Source organism: Phascolarctos cinereus, unplaced genomic scaffold (assembly GCF_003287225.1).
Source record: "Phascolarctos cinereus isolate Bilbo 61053 unplaced genomic scaffold, phaCin_HiC Scaffold_3;HRSCAF=262, whole genome shotgun sequence".
NCBI classification, from domain to species: domain Eukaryota; kingdom Metazoa; phylum Chordata; class Mammalia; order Diprotodontia; family Phascolarctidae; genus Phascolarctos; species Phascolarctos cinereus.
In genome coordinates, this window is record NW_027555736.1 from 165,269,183 (window position 1) to 165,281,788 (window position 12,606).

The 12,606-nt window shown below is 38.4% G+C and overlaps 1 protein-coding gene across 1 annotated transcript in view; it reads left to right on the top strand.

Moving 5' to 3' along the window:
- Positions 1-12,606, top strand: part of SHC4 (SHC adaptor protein 4) — a 155,905-nt gene that overhangs the window by 119,528 nt on the left and 23,771 nt on the right. The window contains exons 7-9 of the mRNA XM_020977316.2: positions 7,771-7,897; positions 9,806-9,977; positions 11,273-11,333. Of these exons, the coding sequence (XP_020832975.1) occupies positions 7,771-7,897; positions 9,806-9,977; positions 11,273-11,333 (360 nt within the window). The remainder of the gene's footprint in view (positions 1-7,770; positions 7,898-9,805; positions 9,978-11,272; positions 11,334-12,606) is intronic.

Here is a 12,606-nt window from a genome sequence, read left to right on the forward strand (position 1 = left end):
CATGCCCTTGGAAAAGTGGGTGATCCAGAGGGTGGCAAATCAATTTTGATTGGTTAACAATTAATGATAGATGGACCTATTCTAAGGAGGGGCTGGGAGGGTAACATCTCGTCATTCTTGGACCAAGGACTTTCTTGGACTTACAGCCTTGGGCAACCTAGACAGAAGATCTACCTCCACCCAAATTAGCTTGAGTGAAACACAAGGGGCAGGAATTCATTTTAGATTAAAGTCTGATCTAGTTAGGTGGAGTAGCAATACTCAGAATGAGGAGAATATCATTCCTGTCTTCCATCAGCCCTGTCCTTGAGAGACTGGGCTTTGGACAAAGAAAATAGAATAGGATAAAAGCTTGGGTCCCCCCAATGTTAATAATTGGCTATTAATATGAGAGAGAAATAATTTCTCTCCCAAATAAAGAACAGTTTGGCACAGTAGCATGGCATGAATTGGAAATGAAGGTATCCAGAAAGAATGCCCATATGTTCTCAAGAGACAACATTGTGTAGGGTCTAGAGTGCTGGTTAGACTCAAATCCTGCCTCTGATACTGACTAGTTATTTGACCATGGGCAGGTCTTATAATCTCTTTGAGCCTCAGGCATGTCTTCTTATTTGTGAGATATGTCTTGATGGAGGGAGTTCCAACACTGAGGACATCATAAATCCTTGAACTATTGACATCTGAGTTAGGTAGGATCATTCTTTTAGGGTTAGATAGGAAAAAGTGTGCTTCCAGGGAAGCATTTCTCCTTTGTAAGGATGTGTGTGGTAATGAATATTTGTGCCTTATCCTAATAAATTAAAATTTTAATTTTGTTCATTTCCTGAAGATAACATAGCAAATAGTTATATTGTCCAATTGCTTTTCCATCTTCCTCAGCTAAGATGAGTTTGTAACCCTTACTTAAAGCATGTGGAAATGGGCAAAATTGTGAGGGTCAGAGATAGCATTCTACAAGAAGATGATTTAGAAATACATTAGAAGTAAGGAAATAAATTTAAAAATTAATAGCTCATAGAATTTTTAAAACTAGGAGTTGAACTTAGAGGTTATTTTGTCTAACCTTTTTTTTTACAGATGAGGGAAAAATACTTGAAGGTTAAGTATTTGCCCAAGGTCACACAGGTAATAAGCAAGTAACAGAATCCTTGGTTTGAATTGAAGGAAAAGTCTAATAGATTCATAGAATGTTCGATTTTGGAGATACCTTACAACTCATCCAGAGAAAGGCTGTCATTGTACAGTTAAGGAAATTGATCATACAATGAAGCCAACAGTAAAGGTAGATTTTTAAAATTACCCTTTTGGGGAACAAAGATGTGTGATAGAGATAATGTTAAAACATTTAATTCAATTCAACAAGCATGCATTAAGTGCCTATTATAGAGCAAAGCATTGTGCTAGGTGAAGAACTGCTCTTATGGAGCTTACATTTTCTGTATTCCTAATTGGATTTCCATCATTATGGCAGTAGATTTAACTCCCAATCCCATATCAAAACCTGAGTTTTGTTGTTGTTTTTTTAAAATAGAATCAAGAAGCAAGAAATTTCAGTGACTAACTAACTGGAAGCTTATTAGTTGATTTCACACACCACCTGTCCTTAAAATGCTGAATGATATAGATTTGCTTTTAGAATTAGAATGAATTGAAATAAATTCAGTTATGAGAATTTTGCGGCCTTCCTTAACATAAGTGGAAATACCCTGAAGTTTTGCAAAATGAAAGTTAGGAAACATTTATGAGAGCTACTACTCTCAAATTCTATAAAAGTTATATGAGCTGACTTGTTTTCTACATGACTACAATCTTTATCAATGCAAAATGAAGTTTAAAATCATGGGCCTAGAAGGGACCTTGGGAGTCATGTCATCTAATATCCTGCTTCTTGGTCAGATTGCAATTAAAAATCACCTTAGAAGGGGCAGCTAGGTGGTGCAGTGGATAGAGCACTGGTCCTGAATTCAGGAGGACCTGAGTTCCAATGTGGCCTCAGACACATAACACTGACTAGCTGTGTGACCCTGGGCAAGTCACTTAAACCCATTGCCTAACCCCCCCCCAAAAAAAATTGCCTAGAAAGATAAATGTCTATCCTTTTCTTTAAAGTCTCCAAAAAGATCATACAATTTCCTTGATATATTCCAGTGTCTAGTATTTCTTAGAGGTAGACTATGAAGGGACCTTAGAGAACATCTGGTCCATTCTCATCATTTAACAGATGAGAAACTAAGGTCTAGAGGAGTAATCCTATTACCTAGTATAATGTATAGAACATAGTGGATGGCTAATAAATACTTATTGTAAATATTGACTTACCCAAGGTCACATAGTAGTTAGGGGCCAGAGACTAGAACCCACTTCTCCCAACTTCCAAACCATATACTTTTTACTGGTATCCCCTAAATTTGGAGATTAACCTTATAATCAACATCTTCTTCCTTGGTCTACTTAGATATACTTTAAGCTCATTCCATCTTTTCCTATCCTCTGAGAATAGCTAGTAGCTCATGATGCAATATTCTTTCACATAATCAGCAAGTCCTCTGTTGTTCTTCAAACTCCAACCAACATATATTAATACTCTTTAGTCTTTTTCTCATAGGGCCTATTATGTGAATCTTGAATTTGTCTTGCTAAACTAGTTGGGATTCTTTCAAAGTTATTCATATCATACTTCAGGGGGGTTTTTTTGGTAAATCTTTTTAAAAAAATTTATTTAGCATTTAATTTTCCCTCAGTTACATGTAAAAACAATTTTTAATGTTTATTTTTAAAACTTTGAGTTCCAGATTCTCTCCCTTCTTTCTTCCCCACCCCACCTCATTGAGAAGGCAAGCAGTTCGACATAGATTATACATGGGTAGCCATGCAAAACATTTCCATAGTAGTCATGTGAAAGAAAACAGACCAAAAAACAAAAAAACCCTCAAGAAAAATAAATACAGTAAAAAAAAGTAAGCTTCAATCTGTATTCAGACACCATCAGTTCTTTCTCTGGGGATGGATAGCATTTTTCATCATAAGTTTTTCAGAGCTGTTTTGGATCATTGCATTACTGAGAAGAGCTAAGTCATTCATAGCTGATCATCTTATGATGTTATTTTGTACACAGTACATCTCACTTTGCATCAGCTCATGTAAGTCTTTCCAGATTTTTCTGAGAGCATCCTGCTCATCATTTCTTATAGCTCAATAGTGTTCCATCATAATCACATGCCACAATTTGTTTAGCCATTCCTTAATTGATGGGCATCTCCTCAATTTCCAATTCTTTGCCACAATAAAAGAGCTACTATAAATATTTTTGCACATATAGGTCCTTTTCCTTTTTATTTTTTATCTCTTTTGGGATACAGAACTAGTAGTAGTATTGCTAGGTCAAAGGGTTTTATGGCCTTTTGGGCACAGTTCCAAATTGCCCTAGAGAATAGTTGAATCAGTTCACAACTCCACCAACAGTGCATCAATGTCTTATTTTTCCTACATTCCCTCCAACATTTCTCATTTTCCTTTTCTATTCTATTAGCCAATCTAATAGGTATGAGGTAGTACCTCAGAATTGTTTTAATTTGCATTTTTCCAATCAATAGTGAGAACTTTTTTTATATGGTTATAGATAGCTTTGATTACTTCATTTGAAAACTGGTCTTATCTTTTGCTCATTTATCAATTGAGGAATGGCTCTTATTTTTACAAATTTTACTCAGTTGTCTATATGTTTGAGAAATGAGGCCATTATCAGAGGAACTTGCTTCAAAATTTTTTTTTCACAGTTACTATTGTCAACTGTATTTCCCTCCATCCTATTCCCCTCCTCCTCGTTTATTCTATTTTTCTCTCTCCTTTCACCCTGTCCTTCCTCAAAAGTGTTTTGCTTGTGATTACCTCCTTCTCCAATCTGCCCTCCCTTCTATCACCCCCCTCCTCTTATCCCTTATCCCTCCTAGTTTCCTATAGGGTAAGATAGATTTCTATACTCAATTGAGTGTGTATGTTATTCCCTCTTTGAGCCAATTCTGAGGAGAGTAAAGTTCACTTACTCCCCTTCACCTCCCCACCTCTTCCCCTCCACTGTGAAAGCTTTTTTTTTTGCCTCTTTTATGTGAGATAATTTACCCCATTCCCTTTCTCCCAGCACAATCCTCTCTCACTCCTTAATTTTATTTTTTTAGATATCATCCCTACATATTCAACTCACACCTGGGCTATACATACATACATACATGTATATATATGTGTATATATATATACACACACACATATTCCTTCTAACTGCCCTAATAATGAGAACATTCTTATGAGTTACAAGTATTATCTTCCTATGTAGGAATGTCAACAGTTAAACCTCATTGATTCCCTTATGATTTCCCTTTTCTGTTTACCTTTTATGCTTCTCTTGACTCTTGTATCTGAAAGTCAAATTTTCTATTCAGCTCTGGTCTTTTCATCAAAAATCCTTGAAAGTCCTCAATTTCATTGAATATCCATTTCCCCCCTGAAGGATTATACTCAGTTTTGCTGGGTAGGTAATTCCTGGTTATAATCCTAGGTCCTTTGCCTTCCAGAATATCATATTCCGAGTCCTCCAATACTTCAATGTGGAAGCTGCTAAATCTTGTGTTATCCTGACTGTGGCTCCATGCTATTTAAATTGTTTCTTTCTGGCTGCTTGCAATATTTTCTCCTTAACCTGGGAGATGTGGGATTTGGCTATAATATTCCTGAGAGTTTACATTTTGGGATCTCTTTCAGGAGGTGATTGGTGGATTCTTTTGATTTCTATTTTACCCTCTGGTTCTAGAATCTCAGGGCAATTTTGTGTAATAATTTCTTGAAAGATGATGTCTAGGCTCTTTTTTTTGGACATTGTCATACCAATAAGCATTTATTAAATGCCTACTGTGAGCCAGGCACTGTGCTGAGGATTGGGGATATAAAGAGAGGCAAAAAATAGTCCCTTCTCTCAAGGAGCTGCCAGTCTAATGGGGAAGATAACATGCAAACAGATATGTACAAACAAGCTTTAGCCAACATAAATCGAGAAGTCTCAAAGGGCAGGTACTGGCATTAAGGGGGAGCAGAAAAGGCTTTCTGTAGAAGGGGGGGATTTTAGCTGGGACTCCAAGGAAGCCAGGGAAGCCAGGAGGCAGAGCTGATGGAGAGTTGATGCTCACACAGCAGCTGGACACATCACATTGATTAAGCTCTGTTTTTGATTATGGCTTTCAGGTAGTCCAATAAAATTATCTCTCCTGGATCTGTTTTCCAGGTTATTTTTCCAATGAGATATTTCACATCATCTTCTATTTTTTCCATTCTTTTGATTTTGTTTTATTGTTTCTTGATTTCTCATAAAGTCATTAGCTTCCATTTGCTTAATTCTACTTTTAAAGGAGCTTTTTCTCCTTCAGTGAATATTTGTGCTTTTTTTCCCAGTTGGCTAATTCTGCTTTTTAAGGCATTCTTCTCCTCATTGACTTTTTTTTACTTCTTTTATCATTTGGCCTATGCTATTATTTTCTTCAGTATTTTTTGTGTTTCATTTACCAAGATGTTGATTCATTTTTCATGATTTTCTTGTATCCCTTTAATTTCTCTTCTCAATTTTTCCTCTACCTCTCTTACTTTATTTTCAAAATTCTTTCTGAGCTCTTCCATGGCCTGAGATCAATTCATATTTTTCTTGGAGGATTTAGGTGTAAGAGCTTTGACTTCATTGTCTTCTGAGTGTGTTTTGATTCTCCTTGTTACCATGGTCACTTTCTATAGTAAGAATTTGTTTCTGTTTTCTCATTTCCCCAGACTCTTTCTCGACTTTTAACTCTTTGTTAAAGTAGGGCTCTGCTTCCAGGGTACAGGGTGCAATGTCCCAAGCTTCAGAGGTTTTGTGCACCTGTTTTCAGAGATTCTTCTGGAGACCTGTAAGTTTTCAGTTTTTCCAAGGTGGTATGATATAAGGAGAGGTGTGTTTATGACTCTCCTAGCCTGTGAGCAACCCAAGCACTCTTTTCTGCCCTAGAACTAAGATGAGGGTCCCTCTTCCACTGCAGCCACAAGCTCTAGTGTGCTAGTGCTCCTCCTCACCCTGGCACCGCCACCTAGGACCATGACCCAGATCTGCCCCACTGCCAGCAAAGAGACCTCCTTCTGATCAGCTGTTTGGCCCCTTTACTGTCTATGCACTGACAGATCCAGAAGCAGCAGCTGCCATTGCTGATTCAGTGGTTCCCAAGGCCTGCTCCTGGTTTTCTGGGGCTGAGTCTGGGCTGGCATGGCCTGCATTGAACGCTGCTCCACTCTTACCCAGGTGCAACAGACCTTTCCTGCTGACCTTCTGAGTTGTCTTTGGCTGGAAAATTATTTCACCCTGTCCCTTTGTGGGTTCTGTTGCTCCAGGAATTGTTTTATGGCGTTATTTAAAAGTGTTTGAAGGGATTTTGGGGAGAGCTCTGGTGAGTTGCTGCCTTTTCTCCACCATCTTCCATACTTCAGTTTTAATTAAACACTTCATTTGCAAAACACTAAACTCTGGGCCTTGTTTAATAAAGATCAGTGGTGAATGTGCAGGGAAGATTAACACAGTTCCTAGATAATGAACTCTTATTTACACATCCTGGTAACCTGCTTTCTTTTTTTTTTGAACCTTGAATCATGTTGCTAATTTGTATTTCATAGTGTTCTATAGTTGCCTTTATTCTCTTCTGCTTGTGCAGAGCTAGTCCTATAACTTCTTTTTCAAATATATTAAATGAATTTTTGAAAGGCCCTAGAACAAACTTTTATTACCCAATTGAAGCCTGACTTGAAGTTTATAGCATTGAATGCCAGAAGAATAGCGAGAAGGCTTACATTGATTTATGCAAATCACATGTTCATTCCACACCATTTTCTCCTGCTGGAAAAGAAGCATAAGAAAACCAGACTCAAGAGCAAAATTCACAAAATGCCTTGAGATATTTAGATGGAACGTGCTTCAGGAATTTTTAAAACATCATATGTGTTTTTTTTATGGCTTCCTCTCAAAGATGTGCATACAACATGTTCCAGGTATGCCAATACACCTGAGAACTCCTGGCCCGCGCTCTGTGTCCACCAGAGTCTTCAGGGCCTGGTCATGGTGTGAAGGTGACCTTGGGTTCTTGAAGACTATGCCAATGGAACACAAACTCTGCCAAGCTCTATCAAGCTCCAGGGCTCTGAGGATGGTCCTGGATAGGGCTACATATCTGTAGAGAACCAGTCTAGGGAAATCTGGAAAGGCTCCTCGCAAGAAGGTTAATCTCCGGGTGATGTTGGATTTTTTTGGCCACAGCAATTCACAAAAACTATGTTCTAAGGTGTAAAGAGTTGGAAACTACACCAATTATAGTGTCATATGATCAGAGAGCTAGAGCTTGAAGGGAAGTCAGTGTCATCTGGTTCAGCCCCCTCATTTATGGATGAGAAAACTGAGACCCAGAGAGGTTCAATGACTTGTCTAAGATTGCACAGGTAGCAAGCATCAGTAGAAAGAATCCCCGTGCTGAGAAAATCATGTATTCCTGAAGAATGGAAGTAAGTATGCTTTTATGGAGTATGATGCTTCAGTATGAAGTGAAATATGTGGGATTCATTATAACATTTCAGAGATGAAAGGAGCTAATGGAAACCCAAGAAAAAGAGAGACACTTACCTAGAGATTTCTTCTGATAATATTTTGAAATAAGGCTTCCCCTCTTATGGAAGACCCCTAGTAATGTACTCTTTTTTCACTCTCTCTTATAGCCTGCCACATATTGGAATGTCCCAGTGGAATGGCTCAAGATGTCATAAATACCATAGGGCAGGCTTTTGAACTCCGATTTAAAGAGTATTTGAAAAATCCTTCTTCTTTGAATATTCCCGGCGAAAGGTCAGCCAAGTGTTCTGTAATTGTTTGACTTACTATGTTCTGCTTTTCTTTCAGATAAAATGAAGCTTATGTAGAGTGGCTCACAAACAATGTGTTTTATATTTTTTCCATCCATGAAGGTGTTGTATCAGATACAAAGTGGTATTTCTAATTCTTCTTCTGTCTGTACCCATCTTGATATTGTTTTCTAATTCTGTGAACAAGGTGGTAGACTGCAGTTTAATCCAGATGCTGTGGGGTTTTTTTCATACCTTAATTTTTAAAAATCAACTAATTTTTCCATTTTCTCCCTTTATCCCTGATGTTCTTTCACATAGCAGTCAAAAACTCAAGAACAAAGAAGCAAGAAACAGGAATGAAGCATCAGGAACCAACACTTCCTGTTGGCCTGATAGTCCATAATAATGAAGTCAAATGAGATAATGTACATAAAGTGCTTTGCAAATCTTAAAGCTATAGCCACACGAACTACGACAAGAGGTGTATGCTTTATATTTGCACAGTGATGTTCATTTTTCTGAGAGTCTTCATCCATATTACTTTTACATTCTGCAAAGTTAAAAAAAAGTTAGTTCCTTCTAAACCGTGTCTCCAGTTGAACAGGTTGTGATGAAAAGATCTAGTCATGCTATCCATGGCTCAGCAACTTGGAATGGAAAAAATCTTTCTGTCCTGTTAGATGCTACCATATGTGGAATGGGGCATGAGCCTGGGTATCTCATTATCTAAGCCTAAGAAAGTAAATTCTCAGGCCCTTTTATATGTAGGATTTTCCCTATAATCTGTCACTTTCATTCTTGTTCAAATAAACTCTGGCATGGAAAATCTTCCTTCAGAGAGGAGCAGCAAGGAGTGCAAGAACCCCTTGGTCTTTAGTTTGCTCTAGGAAGACAGATGCATGTTAGTCAATGTCATCATTCAGTTGGAGTGTAATAAGACCAAGTGGTGTGACCTATCAGGGACATCACTTAAGTCCAAAGGAGATTAGATTTATTGTTTTTCTTTGAAAAGAAAAACACAAAACTTTTACTCACTCCCATTTGGAAGAAAAATGCATTTGTTTTTGTACCCTTCTTCAATTTAAAAACAAATGCATGTTTATATAAATCCTACCCACATGTCACATACGGTTTTAATATTTCTTTATAAACCCTATATATTTCATCCAGATTTATGCTGACAAGATAACTGGCTATAGCTCCCACATTTTTCTTATTTTGATTTAATGAACTGAGCTAGGCTTTCTACTGAAGGAACCATATTGGTTCTTTAAGCAAAGCATTTTAGAAAGAGACTGACAGCATTCTTTTGGAAGAATAAATGCCCTGGAACAGCTCAGAAAGCCTTTATGTTCTTATGTTTCCTATGACAAAATGTCCATCCATTAAAGAGTCTTGATGTTTAATCATTAACAGAGGAAGGTGTGAAACATTATTTGTTTCACCATTCGTTGGCTATCACCATTTCAAGAACCCAGTGAAAACTAAAGAATTCAAACATCTAAATTTTTCCATTTAAATGTTTGGCACAGTGTCAGTAAAGCTACAGATTTATAGATTCATTCATTCATTCAAAAAACATTTATTTAACTCTTGTGTGCAAAGCATCTTGTGAGGTGCTAAATTATCAGAGCAAAATCTGTTAATGTAGATAATTAGGTAGGTCCTTATTAGTAGGAATAATGAATTCCATGAAGTAGTCTTATACATTCATATTTGCACTATTTAAAGATACAAGTTATGTAAAATATAGTCATTGCTTCCTGCCCAATGGAAACAGGCAGTGTGAATTTGTTGTTCGCTCTGATCAAGACCTAGCTGAATCTCCCTGACCGTATCTATTCCTTCCACATGTCCACTAGTATTCTAATTCCTGATCTAGTCTGTTGGTTGTTTTCTCTCTTTTCAGGGAGCAGGTGAATTTGGAGGACAATACGGAGGAAAAAGAAGAACATGAGTATTACAATGAAATTCCAGGGAAGCAGCCACCTGCTGGTGGTGTTTTAGATGCCCGAACGAAAGTTCAGAGCACAGAGCAAAGAACATACTGCCCAATACAATGTGAAAAGCTGTGTTGTTCAGTAAGGAAGTCTTTCTTTGTGCTAGAACTAGTGGTGTGATTTTGTTATTGTGTCTGCTCTAGCCTGTTTCATTTTCCAATTTCAAAAGTCATAGGACCATAGATTTAGAGATGGAAGGGACCTTAGAGGCTAACTATAGTAGTTCAATCCCAATTTTAAAAAAGTGTCCTTTCCCTCCACATTATAGATATGGAAATTGAGGCCCAGAGATTGTTGTTGTTTACTTGTTACAGTCATGTCTGACTCTTCATGACCCTGTTTGGGATCTTCCTGGCAAAGACACAGCTAGCAAGTGTCTGAGGCTGAATTTGAACTCAGGTCTTCCTGACTCCAGGCCTGGTGCTCTATACTCTATACCACCTAGGTGCCCTGAGATTACATGCTTGATTGTAGGTCACAGAGCAAGCCATTGTCAAAACTAACTCTAGAATCTTGTGTACAATGGCAGCAGAAACATCTTTCTTTCCTTTATTTATTTATTTTTTTAAAAAGAGTTATTAGATTTGGAGTCAGAGGACCTGGGTTCAAATCCCAGCTCTGCCATTTAATACTGATGTGATACTGGGCAACTGGGCAAGTCAGTTAATTTCTCTGGGCCTCAGTTTCTTTACCCACAAAAAGAGAGTTGAATTAGATGAACTCAGATTTCCTTTCCAGTTCTAATTCTATGATCCTATGAATAATTTCAGAGTGATATGACTTTCATTTACTTCTATTTTCCCCCATATCTATATGTTTACCCAATCCCTATTTCCCCCAATATCTATATTAGTATCTAAATTATACATGACACGAGAAATTATTTCTTATAAAATTACAAGATTGGAAGAGACTTCGAGAGGTTATTTGATCTATGCCCCTATCTTTAGAAAGGGCTAACTCCAGACTTTTTCAGACAAATCTGGTAATAAAGATCTCCAGGTGAGAGACAGTTGCCCTCTGTCCATTATTTTCCCAGGTGTCCTAAAAACCAAAGTCTCTATCTAGGATCTGGATGGACTTCTGGAAAATCTTGGAACATGCCCTTCTAAGAAGATTATAAATTCACAGAGGCCCTTTTCAGCTAGTGTAGTCTTCCCTATAGTTTCTGATCAGCCCCACTGGGCCAGCCCTAGATCAACGTCCTGTGGTCAGAGCTCCTAGCTTAGAGTCCAAGGTTCCTTTTCTCACCTTAGACAAATAAGTCAGGCAAGAGTGATCCACCATATGTTACAAGGGGATTGTCAGTGCATTTTGAAGGTTTTTTTGCAGAGGGCTATTTTTGTGACTGCTTTATATTTTTCTCATTTTTGCAGCCCCGGAACCCCAAATGTAGCAGCGTATATGAAAACTGCTTAGAACCCAGCAAGGCAATAGGTAGGTGGAATTGGTTCCAATTTTGTACTTCAAGCCATAGGGAAGGGTGTGGTCCTTTACCTTTATCCCTCCATGGAAAAGTCTGCTCTGTGTATATCCATTCATAGACTCCTTTGGCTGCAGGCCCTATGGGGGGGAAGGCCTTAAAATCCCTCATATGTGTCTCTTGGAAGGCTTGCAGGTTTTGCTTGCACTTGGGTACCCTGCCGTGCTGGTCATACTACTTTATGGAGCGTCTCATTAGTTTTACACATTCAATGCTGTCTCTCAGGCAGAAAGAGGCTTCCTCTGCTTGAGCCAGGAGAGCACTTTCTAAAAGAGAATGTTATTCACAAGAAAAACTTAATGCCCACCCTGAAAATGTCTTATTCAAAACTCTTAGGTGGGAGTTAGCGATAACCTGTGTTGGTTGTGACTTGGCTACAGCACAGAAAACTTTCTTGTTCTGAACTTTGGTGGTCTCCTGTGAAAACACTGCAGATGCTCAAAAAGCAATAATTGGCAAATATTAATTCAGTCAACCCTCTGTAGTCGGTGTGCTGTTCCCTCAAAGAGCAGTTAGCTGTATTGTTATTCCAGATGACTGGAGAGTTACACCTAGAGCTTGGACTCCTCAGGAAGCAGAGTTGAGAGCCTAGGGTTATATAGCTCTTCAGGCAGCATAGATGACAGCCCATTATTACTGTTCTTCAGGCAGCAGAGGTAAGAGCTTAGTGTTACACTTCCTTACGAAGCAGAGATGAGAGCACAGTGCTACTCTTCCTCGAGCAGTCAGGAGGTTAGTGAAGCTTGGTATCCAAGACTGTCAAACCCAGGAAACCCAGCTGTGTTCTTTTTCTATGTATCTACCTATGGTTGGCCTGCAGCTTTGCACCAGGCCCTAGATTTAGCTTAAGCACTTCTCTTGAGGTAATCATTGACCATTGAATGGAGTGTTTCTGCTGGCTGTATATGGATAAGGGACAAGCTTCCCTCTTGCTCCTGAGGACAATGGTTGATCTACAGTGGTCCTTGGCCATGGTTCCATATTGACAGACTTGTTCTTTCATAGGCACAGTTACTATTGGTAAACTCTTCACACTTCACATTCCCCCAAAGTCTACCCCACCATGAAGTACAATTGGCTCTCTGCTTAGCAGGCCCCATGCACAGTTTTACCCATGGATGAGCGTGCAATGGTAATCCATAGTCCTATTCTTCATGGTTAGACAAAGAAATAAAGACTAGATCTGTGATTTTATTGGTATAGTGAGCTCTCAGTGGGGAGCTTCTT